The sequence below is a fragment of the Pediculus humanus genome, genomic scaffold (assembly GCF_000006295.1).
Source record: "Pediculus humanus corporis 1103172107644 genomic scaffold, whole genome shotgun sequence".
Classification (NCBI taxonomy): domain Eukaryota; kingdom Metazoa; phylum Arthropoda; class Insecta; order Psocodea; family Pediculidae; genus Pediculus; species Pediculus humanus.
Window position 1 is genome coordinate 258,155 of NW_002987255.1, and position 18,033 is coordinate 276,187.

At 29.4% G+C, this 18,033-nt stretch overlaps 3 protein-coding genes across 3 annotated transcripts; 2 read left to right on the forward strand and 1 right to left on the reverse strand.

Moving 5' to 3' along the window:
- Position 1: 1 nt before the first annotated feature.
- Phum_PHUM268970 (zinc finger protein HIT domain-containing protein, putative) lies at positions 2 to 570 on the forward strand (the record flags this gene model as incomplete). The annotated part of the gene is made up of 2 exons (XM_002426676.1): positions 2 to 246; positions 342 to 570. 2 exons carry the CDS (start codon positions 2 to 4, stop codon positions 568 to 570), a joined length of 474 nt encoding a protein of 157 aa, XP_002426721.1.
- Positions 571 to 1,750: 1,180 nt separating this feature from the next.
- On the forward strand, positions 1,751 to 5,527 carry Phum_PHUM268980 (bromodomain adjacent to zinc finger protein domain 1, baz1, putative; the record flags this gene model as incomplete). The annotated part of the gene is made up of 2 exons (XM_002426677.1): positions 1,751 to 5,288; positions 5,475 to 5,527. The coding sequence occupies 2 exons, from the start codon at positions 1,751 to 1,753 to the stop codon at positions 5,525 to 5,527; spliced, it is 3,591 nt and encodes a 1,196-aa protein (XP_002426722.1).
- A 125-nt stretch (positions 5,528 to 5,652) lies between these two features.
- On the reverse strand, positions 5,653 to 14,430 carry Phum_PHUM268990 (ankyrin repeat-containing protein, putative; the record flags this gene model as incomplete). Its single annotated transcript, XM_002426678.1, has 5 exons — positions 5,653 to 5,939; positions 6,814 to 7,080; positions 7,172 to 7,386; positions 7,557 to 10,242; positions 10,347 to 14,430. 5 exons carry the CDS (start codon positions 14,428 to 14,430, stop codon positions 5,653 to 5,655), a joined length of 7,539 nt encoding a protein of 2,512 aa, XP_002426723.1.
- Positions 14,431 to 18,033: the final 3,603 nt, after the last annotated feature.

Here is an 18,033-nt window from a genome sequence, read left to right on the forward strand (position 1 = left end):
AATGGTGGCCAAAATTTCAAGAGAATCAAGCAGACTCAAGGAAAATAATTCAAGGAGGATTCTCGATGAAGCTTCAAGAAAAAGAAGAGCTAGAAAAGCTGTTGAAGCTTTGGAGCAAGATAATTTTCATAATGATCCTCATGCCGACCTTGTTATGAGTAAAAAACTTCCCAAATTCAATGATAATTTGGATTTAAAAACACGTCGAAGAAGAAAAAGTAAAAGCTCAGAATATTACAGGCAAAGGTTGGCTTCGAAAATAATTTTTATTTGTCCACTATTCAAAAAGGAAAGTTTTTAATTTTATTCTGTAAATAAATTGTATTGTGTATTATTTTTAGGTATCGTAAAACTTTTCAGCAATTAGTCGAAGAAGAAAGTTATTCAAATTACGAAAAACCAAATTATATAACGGCACAAGCTCCTCCTTCTGAATTGCCAGAGAGACACTTTTGTGCTGTTTGCGGTTTTCCTAGCAACTACACATGCATTCCTTGTGGTGCCCGGTATTGCTGTGTTCTTTGTTTAGGAACACATTTAGATACTAGATGTTTAAAATGGACTGCTTAGCTTAGTTTTGCTAAATAAAAATAAAATGGCTAATTTTCTTTTTTTTTTTTTTTTATCTTTTAAGTTATAAATTAAAATCCTTTATTTTTACCCGCCAAAAACTGAAGAAACGCCAAATTTAAGTAAGATTCATGTATAGTATCGTGAGTTCATGTTGGCAACATTGTGCTTTACAAAACATCGTTATAATTTCATTTTATATCTGATATTTATAAAAATTGATTAATTTTTGTTAACTGTGTTCGGTAAAGTGCATAAATTTATTTGAAAAAGTATTTTACACCAAAATTTAAAATTATTAGGTAAGAAATGATTTTACATTTATAAAATGGTATCATCAGATACAGCTCAATCTTGCTTTTCACAGTAATGTTTTTCACCTTACGAAAATTAATTTACCAATTTTTTTGATTACATTTATTTCAATTTATAATTAAATTTTCAACAAAGAAAAATATGAAAGAATACATTTAAGAAAATTTTACCATGTCGATTAAAAATTAGAAATAACTTATTATTTATCTTACTTTTAAATTTTAATCATTTTTGATTACCTTATATTAATGCTTTGCAATAATGAATTTTTTATAATAAAAGTCATATATATTTTAGTTGACATTGTATTATATGGTTTAGAAAACCATGATAGATCAACAATTTTTTAAAACGCAATAATTCAAAATGATTTTTAAGAGTCAACAATCATGTTTCTAATTGAAATTTATTACTTTTGTGAAAAACATTGAAACCTGTCTTAATAATTTAATGTTTCTGCATTTGTTGTTGAAAATTAAATGTACAAAATTTTTAAAAGGTTTTATTCGTCACAAACATGTACTAGGCGTTTTTGTAACTAAATTATAAAAAATGTCAAAAAAAAAAAAAAAAAAAAACAAATTTTTATTGTTGTTATTATTATTAAGATCACTACCATGTGGTCTATACTTACTAGTTACTATAATGGTCTGTGTTGTCTATGATCTGGTTATATCTTTTTTATAAAAACTTTCATTCGCAAATGATATAAAATATATATATATAATTGGGATTTATATTTTAATTTGTATTTATTCAAATAATTTTTTTTTTAAGGTGATTGACCAAGTCTATTGTTCTCTTCTGTTGCAAATGATGGTTTAATTAACTTGTGATTTTTACAAAAAAAAAAAAAACATATAAAATGCCTTTGTTAAATAAAAAACCGCTAGAACTACACCGGTACAACAAGAGATTAAAAGATGATGCAGAAGTTTTTTTTTGCAAATGTACTAATGAAATATTTGAAAATTATGAAGAGTACTGTCAGAGGGTAATCTCTTGTAATTCTTTAATTTGGACTTGTGCTATTACAGGAAAAACCAATTTGACTTATCAGGAAGCTTTGTCGTCAGAGCAAAATGCTTTGAAGTCGATTAAAGATTTCCCATTGGAACTCAGGACTCCTATTTTATTTTTAGCTTCTAAAACCAAACGGAAAAATTTTAATGATTTAGTTAATGATGTGTTTAATTTTGCCAAAGATCGTTATTTCCTTGGAGAATCAGTGGAAGTTTACATTAATGATAATTGGGTTTTTGGACACATTTTACAAGTTTTATTGCCGTCCGCAGATGAAGTAAATGAATACCGTGAAAAAAATAATATTTACGGATCGATTAACAATCGTCCTTATCCCGGTTGCTTGTACAAATATAAAGTAGAACAATTAGAAAACGACGAAGATTCCTGTGCTTCGAAAATTCAAGTATTACCCGGTGATAAAGTCCGACGAATCAAAGGCGTTTACACCAAAGAAAAAAATCGTATTTATTTGAAACAGTTTGCGATTTTCAAAAAAAATAAATGGCGAATTCAAAACAACGTTTTAGCCACTTACAGCATACCTGGAATTTTGTTTTCTAATATGTTTGTTGGAGAGCTTCCTTCATTTGATGGATTCTCCTCTGAAAATTCTAAATTCTCTCAACAGCGAACTATTGACATGTATTTAAACAAAAAAACGGAAAAAAATAAAGTAAAAAGCGTAGAATCATCCAGGAAAACGTTACTTAAAAAAACAGATAATGTTAAAAGGGTGTCTGAAAGTGTGAAAGTTATACATAAAAAGTATCAGGAAACAATTAATAAAGTGGTGGAACAAACTAAGAGGGATTTAATTAAGCAAAAATCTTTAGAAGACAAAGCAAAAAAATTGGAAGAAATTAAAAAAAAGAGAGCTCAAGAAAAAGAGGAAAAAGCTAAATTGGCAAGTTTTGCCAAAGAATGGCAAAGAAAAAGAGAAGATTTAGAGTGTGAAGATTTAAAAAATTTGCCTGTTCCTTGTCCCGTCAATTGCAGGGTGCCCAATGAACTTTTCGGTGATGTTGTTATGATATTGGAATTTTTTTCTAGCTTTAGAGAATTACTAAAAGTGAAAGATTATTTTCCTTTTGGATTAAAGTTAGAAACCGTAGAACGAGCTTTGGTCGATATAGAAATAGCAGGGCCTTTACCCGACATTATTCAACTTTTGCTCTCGACTTTGTTCAATCTTCAAGAGCAAGAAGACGATGAAGTTCAAAGCACCGATTATCACCGTGCGGGAGACTTGGAAATAGATGAAAGTGGAGATATTTCTACCGCTGAAGCTATAAAATCCGCTACTTTTGCTGCAAGCTGGAGCAAAATGCATCATGGAGTTCCATTGAACAAGTTGTCGTTGGATGCGATTACAGTTTCTGAAATTCTTCGTCTTCATTTATTAGCTTCGGGAGGTAGAGCAGGAGACCGCAATGCAAAATGGAGGTATCAGGAACGAGGAGGATATACTAATACCGATGATCCCTGTCTCATGCTGAGATTGAAAGATCCTCACATTCTCAGGTCTTTGGCCATTAAGAGTGTTGTAGAATTGTCAATCGGAGATAAAATTAAAATTTTGTCCTGCTTGATGAATCAAATTCTTACGTACGCCGAAATAAGGGATATAATTGAAGAACGATATGATAAAGTTAAAACTAGCAAAAATGAATTAAAAAATGATCAAGTAGCAGAATCGAAGAAAGAGAAAGAAATAACAGCACAAAAGTTAAAAGAAAAAAAAGAAGCCAGAGAAAGAGGTGAAAATTTACCCGATCAATCTGAGGAACTCAAGTTAAAAGAATTAAAAGAATCAAATAAGAAAAAGGCTGAATTCCACAAAAGAGCAATGGAATTGCGTAAGGTTGCAATGGAGAGTCAAATCGTTCCCTTGGGTCAAGATAGGAGTTACAGAAAATTTTGGATATTTTCTACTTTAGGAGGTTTATTTATTGAAGATAATGAAGAGTGGCCCGGATCATGTTTGTCCACTCCCACTCCAATTAGTAAAAATTTTGTTCTTTTGGAAGAGGACACAATGACGTACATTAAAAAATTGTTTGAAGAAGAACGTAATTGGGGAAGTGATAAAGAGAACGAAGTAAATTCTAGTCTACCCATGGGAACCCAAAAAAAAAAGCTGTTGAGTGAATCTAATAATGTTAATTCTAATTCTGTTTATTCAACGGAAGAAGGAGAAAATGAAAGTAATAATGAAAAACTCATGAGTTGGGTTTGTACGGGAAATGAAGAAACGTGTAACGTGCATTCCAAAACGAATAATCGAACACAATGGTTGTTTTATCACAAGGAAAACGAAATCGAAGAATTAATTAATTCCCTGAACAAAAGAGGATATAGAGAACATAGATTAAGGAAAGCCTTAATAGAAAACAAGGATAATATAATACCAAGGTTAAATCACTGTCCAGTTCATTTGTTAAATCGTTTTGCATTGGATTCATATGTGTCTTCGGGTCCCGTCAAATCAACGAGAAGTCATAAAGGTTACGAAAACGCCAATTTAAAATATCCTGCAGGAACTCCAGTTCAAGAAATTTTGGAGCTTTATATACGCGAGCTCATTCTCGATACGGAGGAGAAAATTTATTGCGGTGGTTTGGGGTGTTTAAAAGTGAAAAATCGAAATATTTGGAGAAATGCTATTGAAAACAGAAGCTATGAGAAACAAGACGATAATTTATCTTGGAGACAATACCCTATAAAAAAAGAAAAAATAATGGATAAAATAAAAGACGATGATGGTGCTCGACCGGACACGCCTTGTTCATTAGATTGCAATTCTGAAACGGAAATGCTAGAATTGAAAATGGATCAAAATTCCGTGGTCAATGATTTAGCAAGTGCTGTCTTACAAATTGCAAGATCAGTAGAGCCAAGATATTTACAAAAACCGTTGTCAAACGATGAAAAAAAAAAGGAAAAAATGACAGCAATGGAAAGATGGGAAGCATCTTTGATGTCTTCAACGAGTTTTGCTCAAGTTTATTTGCATGTAGCCACACTTGAAAACAGTATTCAATGGAACAAATCTGCTTTGAATGCAAGGTGCAAGGTTTGTCGAAGAGGAGGAGATGGAGAAAACATGTTATTGTGCGACAGTTGCGACAGAGGTTTTCATTTGTATTGTTTGAAGCCAAAATTATCAAGTGTTCCTCTCGGTGATTGGTTTTGCTCAGGATGTAGACCTCCAGAGAAAGTTGAAAAAACTAAAAGGTCAAGAAGACTTTTTTCAGAAGAATCAGATGACGATGAAGATGATCAACCTCTTGTAAGTTCAAAAATTTCTAGGAAAATCAAATCGGAAGATGTATCTAGAAAAAGAAAATATAAAAAATCAGAAGAATCTGGAGATTCAGGTGATGAGCCCTTATCCAAGATTGCCAAATCTTACAAAAAAATTATACAAAAAAAAGAAACTGATTAAATTTAATTATTTTTTTATCTTCTTCTAATATTGTACAATTTTGAAATAAAATTTTTTCTAGAAAAAAAAAAAAAATTTACACTTCAAAAAAAATAAATTTTACTTATGATACATCCAGGTACACAGACATTACCATACACATTAGTTTATATTTTGAAAATACAGAAATAAAACTAATTTTTTTTCATTAATACTAATACAATTAGTGATAATACTAACTTTATGTATACAAAATAAATAAAATTTATCGCGCTTAAAAAAAAACGTTTTTTTGGATCTTTTTAACTGGTTAACAATCAATCGAAGAAAATTGCACTGTTTTGCCTTTCCAAGTCTCTAATTTCCATTATATCCGTTTTTAACTTTAATTTAATAATTTCCCTCCAAATTTCCGTTCTATGCATAGAATTATCCACTCCAATTCTGGTCAGTGTATTTTCTGTTATCCTAATAAGAGTTCGTCCCGTTATTTCGTGTTGTACAAAATTATCTAAGTAAAGATAGCAAAAATCACTACAGTGTCGTTTCAACCATTTTTGAACGTCTATGACAGACCAAAGGTAAATGGGTTTGGGTCTTGCAGCTTTTGACTAAAATAATAAAAATTAAAATTTTTATAGTTTAAAAAAATAAAAATCTACAATATTAAATAATTATCGAAAAACAGTATTAAAAAAAAAAAAACAACATACTTTAATTGGTTTAACACCCGTATTAAAATTGTCTTCAACCATTATTTCTAACTTAAGAAAACAAAACAAAAAAAAAAAACGTGTCACTAGCAAGTATTTTCATAGAATAAAATATTTTTGACAAGCGGTATTTCTTCTTGCACGGGTTACACGACAAAGTGATTTTGATACTAATTTTGCAGTTATAAAAAAAAAGGAAAAGGAAAAGAAAAAGAAAAAAAAGGTAAGAATTTTATATGTATTCATATATAAATATATATACGTGTATATATATATATTTTTTGTTTTTTTTACAAACATTATTAAAGTAAATAAGTAAAAGACAATTTGCCAAAGTCTCAACACATTTACAATGGGCAACAGAATGCTTTGCATAAAAAGCATTTATCTATATATTAAAACTACATATAATTAAAAACGTGTTTTACCTAATAATAAATTAAAATTCTAACCCTGAGTTTTATTTTTATTTTATATACACTCAAACAATAAATAATTCTTTGAGTAAGTAACCAAGCATTAAAAAAAAAAAGAAAATTTTTTTTCTTTTTAAATATTTACAATAAATTGCACTGCAAATTGCACCCATTTACGTACAAGACTACGGTTGGTCATCTTGGCTAATTTTTTTAATCACAGAAACTTATTATCATTAATCTATAATAACTTTTTCGGCATTCATTAGTCTACGAATATTATCGTCGTAACATATTAATATTATTTTGGATGATTTAACCGATATTTTTTCGAAATTTAACAAATTACAACATTTTCCAAATTCGTTAAATTCAGAAAGCTTCATTTCTAGGACGGAGGGAGATTTCAACTGTTTCAACAGGGCATCTTTAGATTTTGCTTTGGTATACGAAAGAAGATCTTTCATTAAAATCCACCGTCGATCGGAATCACGATCCGTCGAGATCTGATAAAGAGGAGGAAGCATAGAATTGCTCACTTCTAATTCGCAATCGGAAATAGAGGTGCTCGGTGATGGAGGCTCACTCAGAGGATCATAACCATTTACAACAGGATCTGAAAATTAAAGGTAGTTAAAAAAAAAATATGACATACTTACTCTGAATTTTAAAATAATTAAAAACAATTAATTTTAATATTTGCATACCGAACAGTGAAGAGGGACCCTGAAATGTCCAAACTGGCGCAACATTACCCTGAACATCCGCCAAATGATGCTGGATAAGACTGCTGGCTTCGTCGTCGGTAACAAGAGATAATGCCGTGTGACCTGTATACGTTTCAAGAAGAGGATCAGCTCCAAATGATAAAAGCAACCGAATTAGTTCAGTATAACCATTTTCGGCAGCTTCGTGTAAAGGTCTGTAATGAAAATATTAATTTAAACTCATTAGAATATTGGAAAATCATATATTTTAATGAATCGCGACTAAAAACATAAAAAATTTCGCTTTATATATAGTTAGGTGTGCGCGTATGTTAAAGCATGAGGGAGGGAGGGAGGGGGGAAACAAAAAAAACTTAATTATTACCTGACTCCTCCTTTGGCGCTTTCGCTTACGCTTGCCCCATACATAAGCAAAAGTTTAGCTATTTCGAGATGACCTCGAGAACAGGCTTCATGTAGAGGAGTGTAACCGGCATTGTCTCTCGGACTGGGAGAACAATCCATTTTTTCGAGGCAATAAGCCGCAATATCTGTATAACCTAATCTTGCAGCCCTGTGTAAAACCGTTTCGCCCAACCCCTTGTTTATGACCCAATTTTTAATTTCATTTTGTATGTCTTCTACGCTCTCTGAAACCGGTTTCCCCGTCATTTTTTTTTCTTTAATACTACTACTTCCTTCGACCGATTCACCATCTTTTTTTAATTTTTTTTTCTTTCGAATATAATCAAAACCTGAACGAAATTTTCTTCTCACCGATCTAAGTTTTAAACGTTTTTTAACTATTGGAAATTGATTTATCGCATCCGAAGAATTCACCAAATATGATAATTTTTTAGATGCCATCGCACGCACTCTCAAAAGCTCCATATTTCTTTTCCTCCCACAATTCAAATGCCTTTTTGACATTTGTACTGCTTTATTGCTTCTATGCATTGCTGTGCTTCGTAAACCGGGTCTTCCACTACGAATAGGTTTTCCTCTACCTCTTGTGATCACGCCCGCGCTAACCTTTTTCACAGATTTTGATTTATTTTTATCTGTAACTTTTTCTCCTTTAACGACACTCGTTTTGATATTTTCTTCGGTGATTAAAGGCGGTGCCGATGCCGGACGATCTTCTCCAAAAATTTCAATCAAATTTGATCTTTTGTTTAAATCTCGAATTCTCGATCTAGTTAGTAAATTTGTATTTTTCGAATTGTAATCACGGGAAACGTGTTTATCATTGTCTCCTAATGAAAATGTTTGTTTACCGTTATTCGGTGAATTTTTCCTGTGATAACCGCGAGTCATTGAATCTATATCTTCGGATTTTTTTTGCATTGTTCCTTCCCTTGTCCTTTTTTTATTATTCAAAACATTTTCTTTACCTAAACTTATTCCCGATGAGGAGAAAATTTCCGTTTTATTAGATTTCGAAGGTAAAATCTCAGGTTTCAAGTCTTTTTGAATTTTTTCACTTGATTTTCCATATCTATTAATAAGCATATTTAATATTGAATTTGATTGCGACGGTTTAGAATTGGTAAATTTTAATAGGGATTTATTTTTATCAGAATTGAAAAAAGAATCGTTTGATTTTTCTAATTTTTCTTTTTCATTATTTTCTTTATTATTTTTACAATCCTCTTCAACGATATCAAGAGTTTTTTTATTGAGTCTTTCGGATGAATTCAAAGTCGAAGAAGAGGTTTTATAAGGATCTAAATCTGGTAGGGATGCAGAAGATCTTTTAGGCGGCCGTGATATGCATATTAATTTTTCAGGCATTCTTAACTGTTGTTTAAATTTATAACATTCTTCTTCCCATCCGGGACGAAAATCTGAACCGTCACCAAATGAGGGTTTTTTCTTACTTCCCAAATTGAAATATTTTTCCTTTCTTTTACTTTTTCTTTTTATGGATTTAAGAGAGGGCGAAGGAAGAGGTTTAGCTTTCGATCTTAAACGCATACCCGTTGTTTTAACTTGCTTTTCTTTGGTACTTCTCGTTTGGAGTCGCGTTTGAATTTTTCCCTTTGATAATTTTTGCCGTTCCCTTTCTTTATGATTTCTTTCATAATTGGAACTATTACTACTTTCTGAATCGCTGCTTTCACTTTCTAAACTACTAAATGATAAAGACTCATCGTCATCATCATCATCATCAAAATACGAGGATTCCGATTCCGTTTTTGTAAAGCTACTCTCCGACTCATCCAAATCTGATGATATTTCTACATTCGTGTCTATAGCTTTTAATTTCCGTTTCGCTTTAATTTTACTTTCCGATATTTTTTTCCTTTTGTTAAAACGAATTTTCTCTTTATCACTTTCATCACTTTTCTCTTTTTCTTCATTTTCGTTAAACTTATTCATTACATTAATCCCTGATTTCTTGCATTCTGTTTCAATATCCGATTTTTCTTCGTTTGTTTTACTTGATTGTGATTCGTTTTGACAATTTTCATTCGATTCCGTTTTTCGTTCCGTTTCGTCAAACTGAAATGAATTTTCTTTCTCAAGAGTATCATTTTCCATAAATTGTTCTCGTGAATTTGAGTCTGAAGTCGAAGAGGATTCATCACGAGTTTTCTTTTTTCTGGGGTATTTTTTCGGAGGACGCTTTTCCAATTGTTCTACAAATCTATCGAAATTCGCGTCCCACAAAAGATCGGTATTACTTTGGCTAAGCTCAACGACTATTTCAGGCTGAGGAACATCCACCGAATCATCCGTCAAATTACTAGAAACATTCTGTTTCGATCCATGTATTTTTCTATCCCTTCTCATTCCTTCAAGGGTTTGCTTTTCCAATACGGGCATTTCATTTTCCGAATCAGAATCTCTGAAATCGAAAATAGAAGGTTCCGAAGAGCTAGTGATGACTCCATTAGGATTTTTATTAGTCCATAAAGAATGATTTTTTATATGATCTGAAGTTGTTGGCATTTCATCTTTGGTATATATGCACGAATAATTTCTTATATAATTTGTGGGTCCACATTCTCCGGAAGACTTTATTACGTTTCCTTTATTAGACGAAGAAGTCGCGGAACAGGAAGATTCTTCTTTTAAATAATCTAATAAACAAATTTAATAATTATAAATTATAAATTTCATTCAAAACGAAAAATTTTTTTAAATGTAATAAAAAAATATGCTTGCTTACCTTTTTCAGAATTTAAGAATTTCAAATGATTTTTCTCATCTTCGTTTGTTGATATTTTTCCAGATTGAAATACAGGACCGACTTGCTTCAGTTCTCCCTTTGTTCTTATACGTGCAGCAAGAAAAGCGGCCAAACCATCCAAGTCGGTTGGTGGACCCTGGGCAACGTCCTGAGGACCAGGATCAATCAAGGGAATTCCACTTTTTCCCACTTCGTGTTTCAATGTCGGATTGTAATATTTTTGAATGGGTTTTATATCCTCCTTCACGGGCACATGAGAGGTGAGTAAATTAAAGCTTTGATTCGAAGGTAATGACACTTGCATTTTATCAGATGCAAGCGATTCAAAGGATGGAAGACTTTGCTTGCATTGATTTACTTCTATATTATTATTATTACTATTAGGTTTGAAAAATTTCAAAACAGGTTTCTTATAAATTCCCGCATTTAAAATTTCTTTTCTTTTTTCCCGGTTTCTAGCAACTTCTTTCAGCTGCATGAGTTTTGCTTCTTTCTCTTCTAAGCTAGACTTTAATATACTGAATACATTTTTATCCTGAAGAAGTTTGTAATCTGGCATAACACCATTACTAATTTGCCTTATAATTTGTTCGGCATCTGGCGAATGAGCTACTTTTACCAAATTCTCAACTTTTGCTTGAGGAGCTTGAGGTGTTGCCAAATGACACTCAGGTTGTTGCACATATGCCGGATTGTAGGGAGTTTTAGATGTTTGGTCGGGAGTTTGAAGGTATGTGTTTCCATTAAGTGGATGACTGATACCGTTTGAATGTTTTTGTCTATAACACGTAACACTTTTACTCACAACATCTAAATTTTGAGTACTTTCTTGAGCATTTTTAATCGAATTTAATTTTTGTTCCGTCGGCTTAGTATAAGGTGATGTCCAAGAATTCACTTTTGGTATTTTTGCCATAAAAGATTGGCCGTGTATAGTTTCGTAAGGGAAAAGTTTATCACTTTCGTCAATTTTTTTTTCATCTATATAATTTTTTATCGTAGTACGATCGGGAACCACCATTCGGGAACTAGAAGTTTTCTTCGACGATGAAATTAATATTGGAGAACAAAACTCTTCTCTGCATTCTTTTGTTCTTTTATGAATTTCTTTAAAGCTATCACCGAGACCATTATTTTCAAATTTAGGTTGTTGTGTAATATTGGGAAAAAATTTTTCTCCATTTAAACCCGCAAAATTAGGATTGAAATCTATTTTCGGAGCTCCTAGGGACACGTCGTTCGAGTGAATGTTAGAAAATTGTGTTTCAGAATAAATGGGTTCTTTTCCATAAAATGAATGTTGAATTTTTCGATGATGAATTTCCCTATCGTCTTTCGCTGTAGAATCAGCCGATTGCCTTATGGTTTTCACTGATAAATCTAACGGAGATTCTTTTTTTATACGAGAGTTTTCATTCACTGGTTGTATACACGTTGAATTTTCCTCGACTGATGATATTAAAGGTTTAATTTTTTGTAAATGATGAGTAAATTTAGAATTAATGCTTGTTTCTTTCTCTCTACCAACATTTTCAGATATACATTTGACATTATCTTGTTCGAAGGTTTGCAAGGCCAAAGAATTTCGATTCATAGAGACCAGTTCATTTTTTTCTGAATATATTGGCTGAACAAATGATTTCATGTTATGGCCAACATTTAATTCTGAATTTGATGTTTTACTTTGATCGGTCACGATTTGCCTCGAATATTTCATTTTGTTTTCTTTAATATCCGATGTCATTCTTAAATCTTTTTGATTTTTGTTCATTAATGATTTGTTATACGTTATGCCATGATCAATGCCATTTTCGTTAACAGATTTAATTGAAGAAAATAAATTTTGTCCAACAGAAGTACTCATCAAATGATTTTGATTAACATTTTTATCCAATGTCAAATTTTTAGAATTTGTAATTACAGAAGATTCACAATAAATTTTAGGTTTATTTAGTTCATGAGTATTTAAATAGTACGATTGAGTTTCATCAGGTATTGTTTGAGAAGAACCACTTTGAACTTTTCCCATATAAAAATGATTCCTCTCGGAAAGTGATTCTTCTTTACATTGTTTTTTCTCAGCACTACCGTTGCACAAATGTTTATTTTTATCGACATTTTCATAAGGGATCGAACCGATTTCACTATTTGAAAAATTGACTTGCACCATGTTATTTTCCGGAAACTTTTTACGGTAAGAGTGTAACGAATAATTTTCAACGTGGTTTTTATTAACGATTTGATATTTTTTCCCATAATTGCTTTCATGTTTTCTTTCGGAATTTACATTCGGATGTATTTTTCCAATAAATTCGTTTTGTTTTATCGAGTTTAAGTGTGTGATTTGTGAATTATGTTGTTCTTTTATCGATTCTGGGTTATTTAAAGACTCATCAAGTGATCCAGTCATGAAATTGGATTTTCTTAAATTCATTTCTCTAAATATTTTACTTTCTCCTCTTTCAGCATAAAAATCATCTGAAAGTTTCGTATCCTTTTTTAAAATTTCGTTTTGGCAATTTGAAGAATTATTACATTCCGCATTGCAATGTTTGACGTATAATTTATTATTAAAATTAGTTTTTGTTCGTTTCAAAATATTAGAATCGAATTTCTCAGGTAAATTTTTTTGATGAGGTATAAAATGTTCATCTGATTTTCCCGGTAAATTTCGAACGGATTTTGTTTCTGAAGGAAAACATTCCTTATTTGCCGAACAAGTACCTGTAAACTCTTGATCCTCTTTTAAATTGTGAAAATATTGAGATGATGATAACGACTTGGACGAAGACAAATCGTAAATATTTTGTGTGGTTAATTGTTTTTTCGTATTTTCATGTGCTAATGTGAAATGCGGTTTTAATGGAGTTTGAGTAAATTTAAAATTATGATATGATTGATTTTTTTGATTATTCGGTTCCGAAAATTCTCGTATAAAACCCGATCGACTACCTTTAGAATCGATGCTTTGAATTTGTGACACATTCGTCGCCATTTCACTGACGTTTGTCGTTGACATTTTTTTATGATTCGAAACACATGATAAAGTCGAACCGATATGCGGGGAAGAAACATACACGTTATTAACAGGAGATTCGGGTGTACGAAAGGAAGAAGTGGGACAGGAATCGGGGATTAGCATGGGCATTTTCATTAATGATGACACTGAATTTTTTGAAATTTCAATTGGCGAGGAACATTCGATACGATTTCCAGTTGCATTCATAATTTCGGTTGTAAAACGCGGTAAATTAGATGAAAAATTTCCCGATAAACGTGAGCGGGAACCATTATCTTGATCCGAATGGCCTCGTAATTTACTTGTTGTTTGAAGGTCGACGCTAACGGTCGTAGATCCTTGAGAAACATGAGGTGAAGAAAGTTTTTGATATTCTGAAGTTTCCGGTATTAAATACTCCAGTTTATCATCTTTGGTCTTTTCGTGTGACGAAGAATGTGAAGAAATTTTTAATACTTCATCAGCATTACATCGGGATGAACTTTTATTGGACGAGTTTTGAGGGTCCGAACTTGCCTCAAATGATTTTATCTCTCCCGTTCTTTCTTCGTAATAATTATTTGGTTTTGTTTCCTCCAAACATATTTCCGATGAACTAATTAAATTTTCTGAATAATATTTACCAGTTTCTTTAATACTTTTACAACCGCGAGAAGCCGTCATGCCAGGTATCGGTGGGAAATTGAGAAGTACAGTTTTGTTCGTCACATCCTGACGAAAATTACCAACACATTCATTGTGATTTAAAAACGTTTTTTTACGAGATGGTAAATATTGATTATCACTTAAACATTTTAATTCGATAGAATTTGAAAAGCTATCTGCGTTGGAAGGTTCCATTGGAAGATCGTTAGTTTTTGTTTTATTTGAAGTTGTTGAAGTTATAGATATGGGAGACCAAATAGGAGCTGTTGTATTAGTCACTGTTTTAAAACCTTTTGAATCGACGAAAACATTGTTGCTGCAAACACTTGCTGATGATGGCACAAAAGTTCCGCCAACAGAAGAAAATAAATTTTTTGAATCTTGTTTAAAACTTTCCATAGTATTTGAAGAGTAGATAGTTTTTACCTGAAAAAAAATTTAAAATATATTATTTAAAAATCTTAACGTACAAAAGAATTAAGAATACAGAAAATTAAAAGGAGAATATCTCTTACCAGTTTTTTCCAATCAAAATCAACATATCAGTATATTTCGATTAATAAAGTTAAAAATTATTTTAACTTTTTTTAATTCCCTAAAAAAAAAAAAAGAGAGAGAGAATACGATAGAGAAATAAAAAACAAAAAAAAAAAATTTATCAATATTAATTTTGTTTTAATTAATTTTGATAATTGCATTAATTTAAAAATATTAACTTACAGAATCATATTAATTATGACAGGTTAATTTTTTCGGACGACATCTTTAAAAAAAATTTTTTTTTTTTTTGGTGCTTGAATTGTTTGGTTTACACATTTTTTTTTAAAAAAAAAAAAAAAAAGAAAAATTCCACGTGATTTTCAGGTTATGAAATTTTTTACTTTCATTTAATCCGAAGAACACCTAAAATAAAAATTAAAAAAATTAAAAATCGAATTAAAATAAAATTTTGGTCTCTTTAATATACGATCATCAGTCAATTAATGTGACCAAAAAAAATTAATTTATTACATAAATTTGTTTTTTAAATTTTATTTGCTAGTCCGATGAAATATACAATTTTTGTAAGAATTTTACTTTTTTTCCAATTCATTACCGCGAATAAAATAAAATCGATATAAATAAAGTTTTAAAAATTTTATAATGTTATTATTAATTTGTATAATGTCGCTAAGCCGGTAAAAAGGGAAAAAATTTTTAATAAGTAATATTTCGTATTTACAGGAAGTAATAATGAATACAATTGTACTTTTATCATTCAAAATAATTGTAAATTGTTTTGTATTTAAACTTTTATACTATATGTAATTTTGTATACCAAAATTTTTCTTATTTTATTTTTCACCTTATTTATTAAATAAGTTAAATAAATTAAATAAGCTAAATCTGATAAATCGATGTTTGATGTATACTTCAAATGTGACATTCATTATACTAATATTTATAAATATTTTTTTATTTTACAGCTAATAATTTGGTATCCAGATGATTTCGATAAGTTCCTGATGGACTACTTCATCATAAAACCTCGGCCTAAGTAAACCTTTAGGTAAGTTTATTATTATATATTTTTACTTTAATCATAATTAATAATAATAATTACCAAAATAATAACCTAAAGAAAAAGTCTTTCATTCCAAAGAGCCACCTAATTATCTCATACAATATAAAAAAATATATATATTTCTGAATAAAATAATTTATCAATATTATTATTATTTTTGTTTTTGGTAAAATAATAATAAATTATAAAAACTAGTTTTATCAAATACTTAAAATTAATAATTACAAGAAATTTATAAACAGTTTTTTTTTTTTTTTTTTAACTTATAAAAATAAGAAAGTTTTTATAATTAATAACATGAAATTTTTATTTTTATTTTTTTTCAATCAATCAATAACACGAAATGATTTTGACTTTAATGTAAAAAAAATTTTATTTTCCCTACTAATGAATCGCTAGGATATATAATTTTAACATTAATATTGAATATTTTCTGATAAGAGAAAATTTTAAAAGACTTTTCAGTCTAATCACTAACGCTCAAACCTCTAGTATTTTCCGTTATAAAACTATCGTTTAAATATTATATTATTAAAAAAAAAAAATTGACGTTTTTAACGTCAAAAAACGATGGAAATAAATATAATAAGTTAAGATAAATAAATTTACAGGAGAGGAAAAAAAAAAAAAAAAAACTTGCACTAAAATAGTACCGCCATTAAATATGAGGTAGACGGTGAAAGTGAGCCATAATTAAGGTGTGACGGTAAACGGATATTCTCGTAACGGGACTTTTCTTTTAATACCGTCATTTTAACTTTTTGCATACAGTTACTTTTTTTTTATAGAAAAATTAAATACAATATTTAATTACTTAAATTTTAAATTTAGGTAAAAAAAAAAAAAAAACAAACAAATAAATAAATAATATATATATATAGGTAGATAAAAAGAAAAAGAAAGAGAGAAAACATCATTAAAAAAAAAAAACTTTTTTTACTTTTACAATCGAGAATTATATATATATATATACATCCATCTTTTATTTACAAAGGTAAATAAGAGTTTGTTAATATTAAAACCCTAAACAGTACAGATTATTAATTGTTTGTTTAAGTAATTCAATGTAGTGATCTCAATGTTTTTTCTTAAACAACCAAAAAAAAAAAAAAATTATAAATTTAATTTTATACAAACTACCTTTATCTCGGTTATTTAACATTAAATTAATTTTATTTTTACACGAAAAAAAAACTCGGTATATTTTTTTAGATAGTAAAGTAGGAAAGAGAACAAAAATAAATAGGTATTGGAAAAAATTAAATTTCAATTTGAAAAAAGTGACGTTCTTAATTTTTTGTTTACAGTTGCAAAAAAAAATTTTAATAGTTTAATTAATAATGATTATTTTTATTTATTAATATTAAATCAATTTATGTTCGACTGTTATTGTTTTTCTGATTAAGTTATATAATGCTGAGTAAAAGGGGGAACGTTTTGGAACTGAATCGAAAAATTTTATTTAAAAAAAAAAAAAAAAATTGTTTTTTTAAGCAAAATTTCTTAAATTTTTTAAATATTTATCTCTTTAAGATTAACTGTACTCTATCACATATTCATCAACATCTTATTAAATTCAATCAATTTTTTTTAAATACATTTTTTTATATGAAAAACAGAAAGAAAAAAAAATTATATAAAACAATTAGTGTAATACCGAAGAAGAAAACTATTCAAAATAATAATAATTAGTTATTGTCCAAAAAAAAAAGATAAATCGTTAAGGTAGAATACAACCCTTTCCAGGACACAAGATTCTTCCCTATGATAAGCACGTATTGTAGGAACATGAAAAAAACCAAAGAATAATCGTGTGTGTGTATTTAAACCCACAACTAGATATCTTAATTCCAATGTTGCCGCATTGCTTTACGCTTTCGATTCGATCAAACCCTATTTGGGTGGAATCTAAAAATCTCCAAGTTCCGCGTGCTTTGTCCCTCCCTATCAACAATTTTCTTTTCTTTTTTTTTTTTTTGGTGGCTCTTTTTCCAGGCATAAGCTTAAAAATATCGGTAATTGTTGTCATAATCTAATCATAGAAAGTAATTTTGATTTCTTATTTTATAATTATTTGACATAATTACTATATAATTCAAATAAATAAAACCCTCCCCCCTACAACATTCATCATAAATTATAATAAATATGTTTTCCCATTTATTTGGACATAACATATTCAGTAATTAAAATAAAATAAAAAAAGTTTGAATTTATCAAATAAAGTTGTATTTTAATAATTTAATTTAAATTTGAATTTAAAAACTCAAGATTGATTTTTTTTTGTAAAAGAAAATAATTATCCATTATACACTATCAAAATAAATTTTTTTAAATATTAAGTTAGCTTTATTAAAAATAATTATTTATTCTTTTTTTTTTTTTTCAATTTAAATTTTTACTTTTAGGTGAGATTTTCACATTTATGAAAAATTATA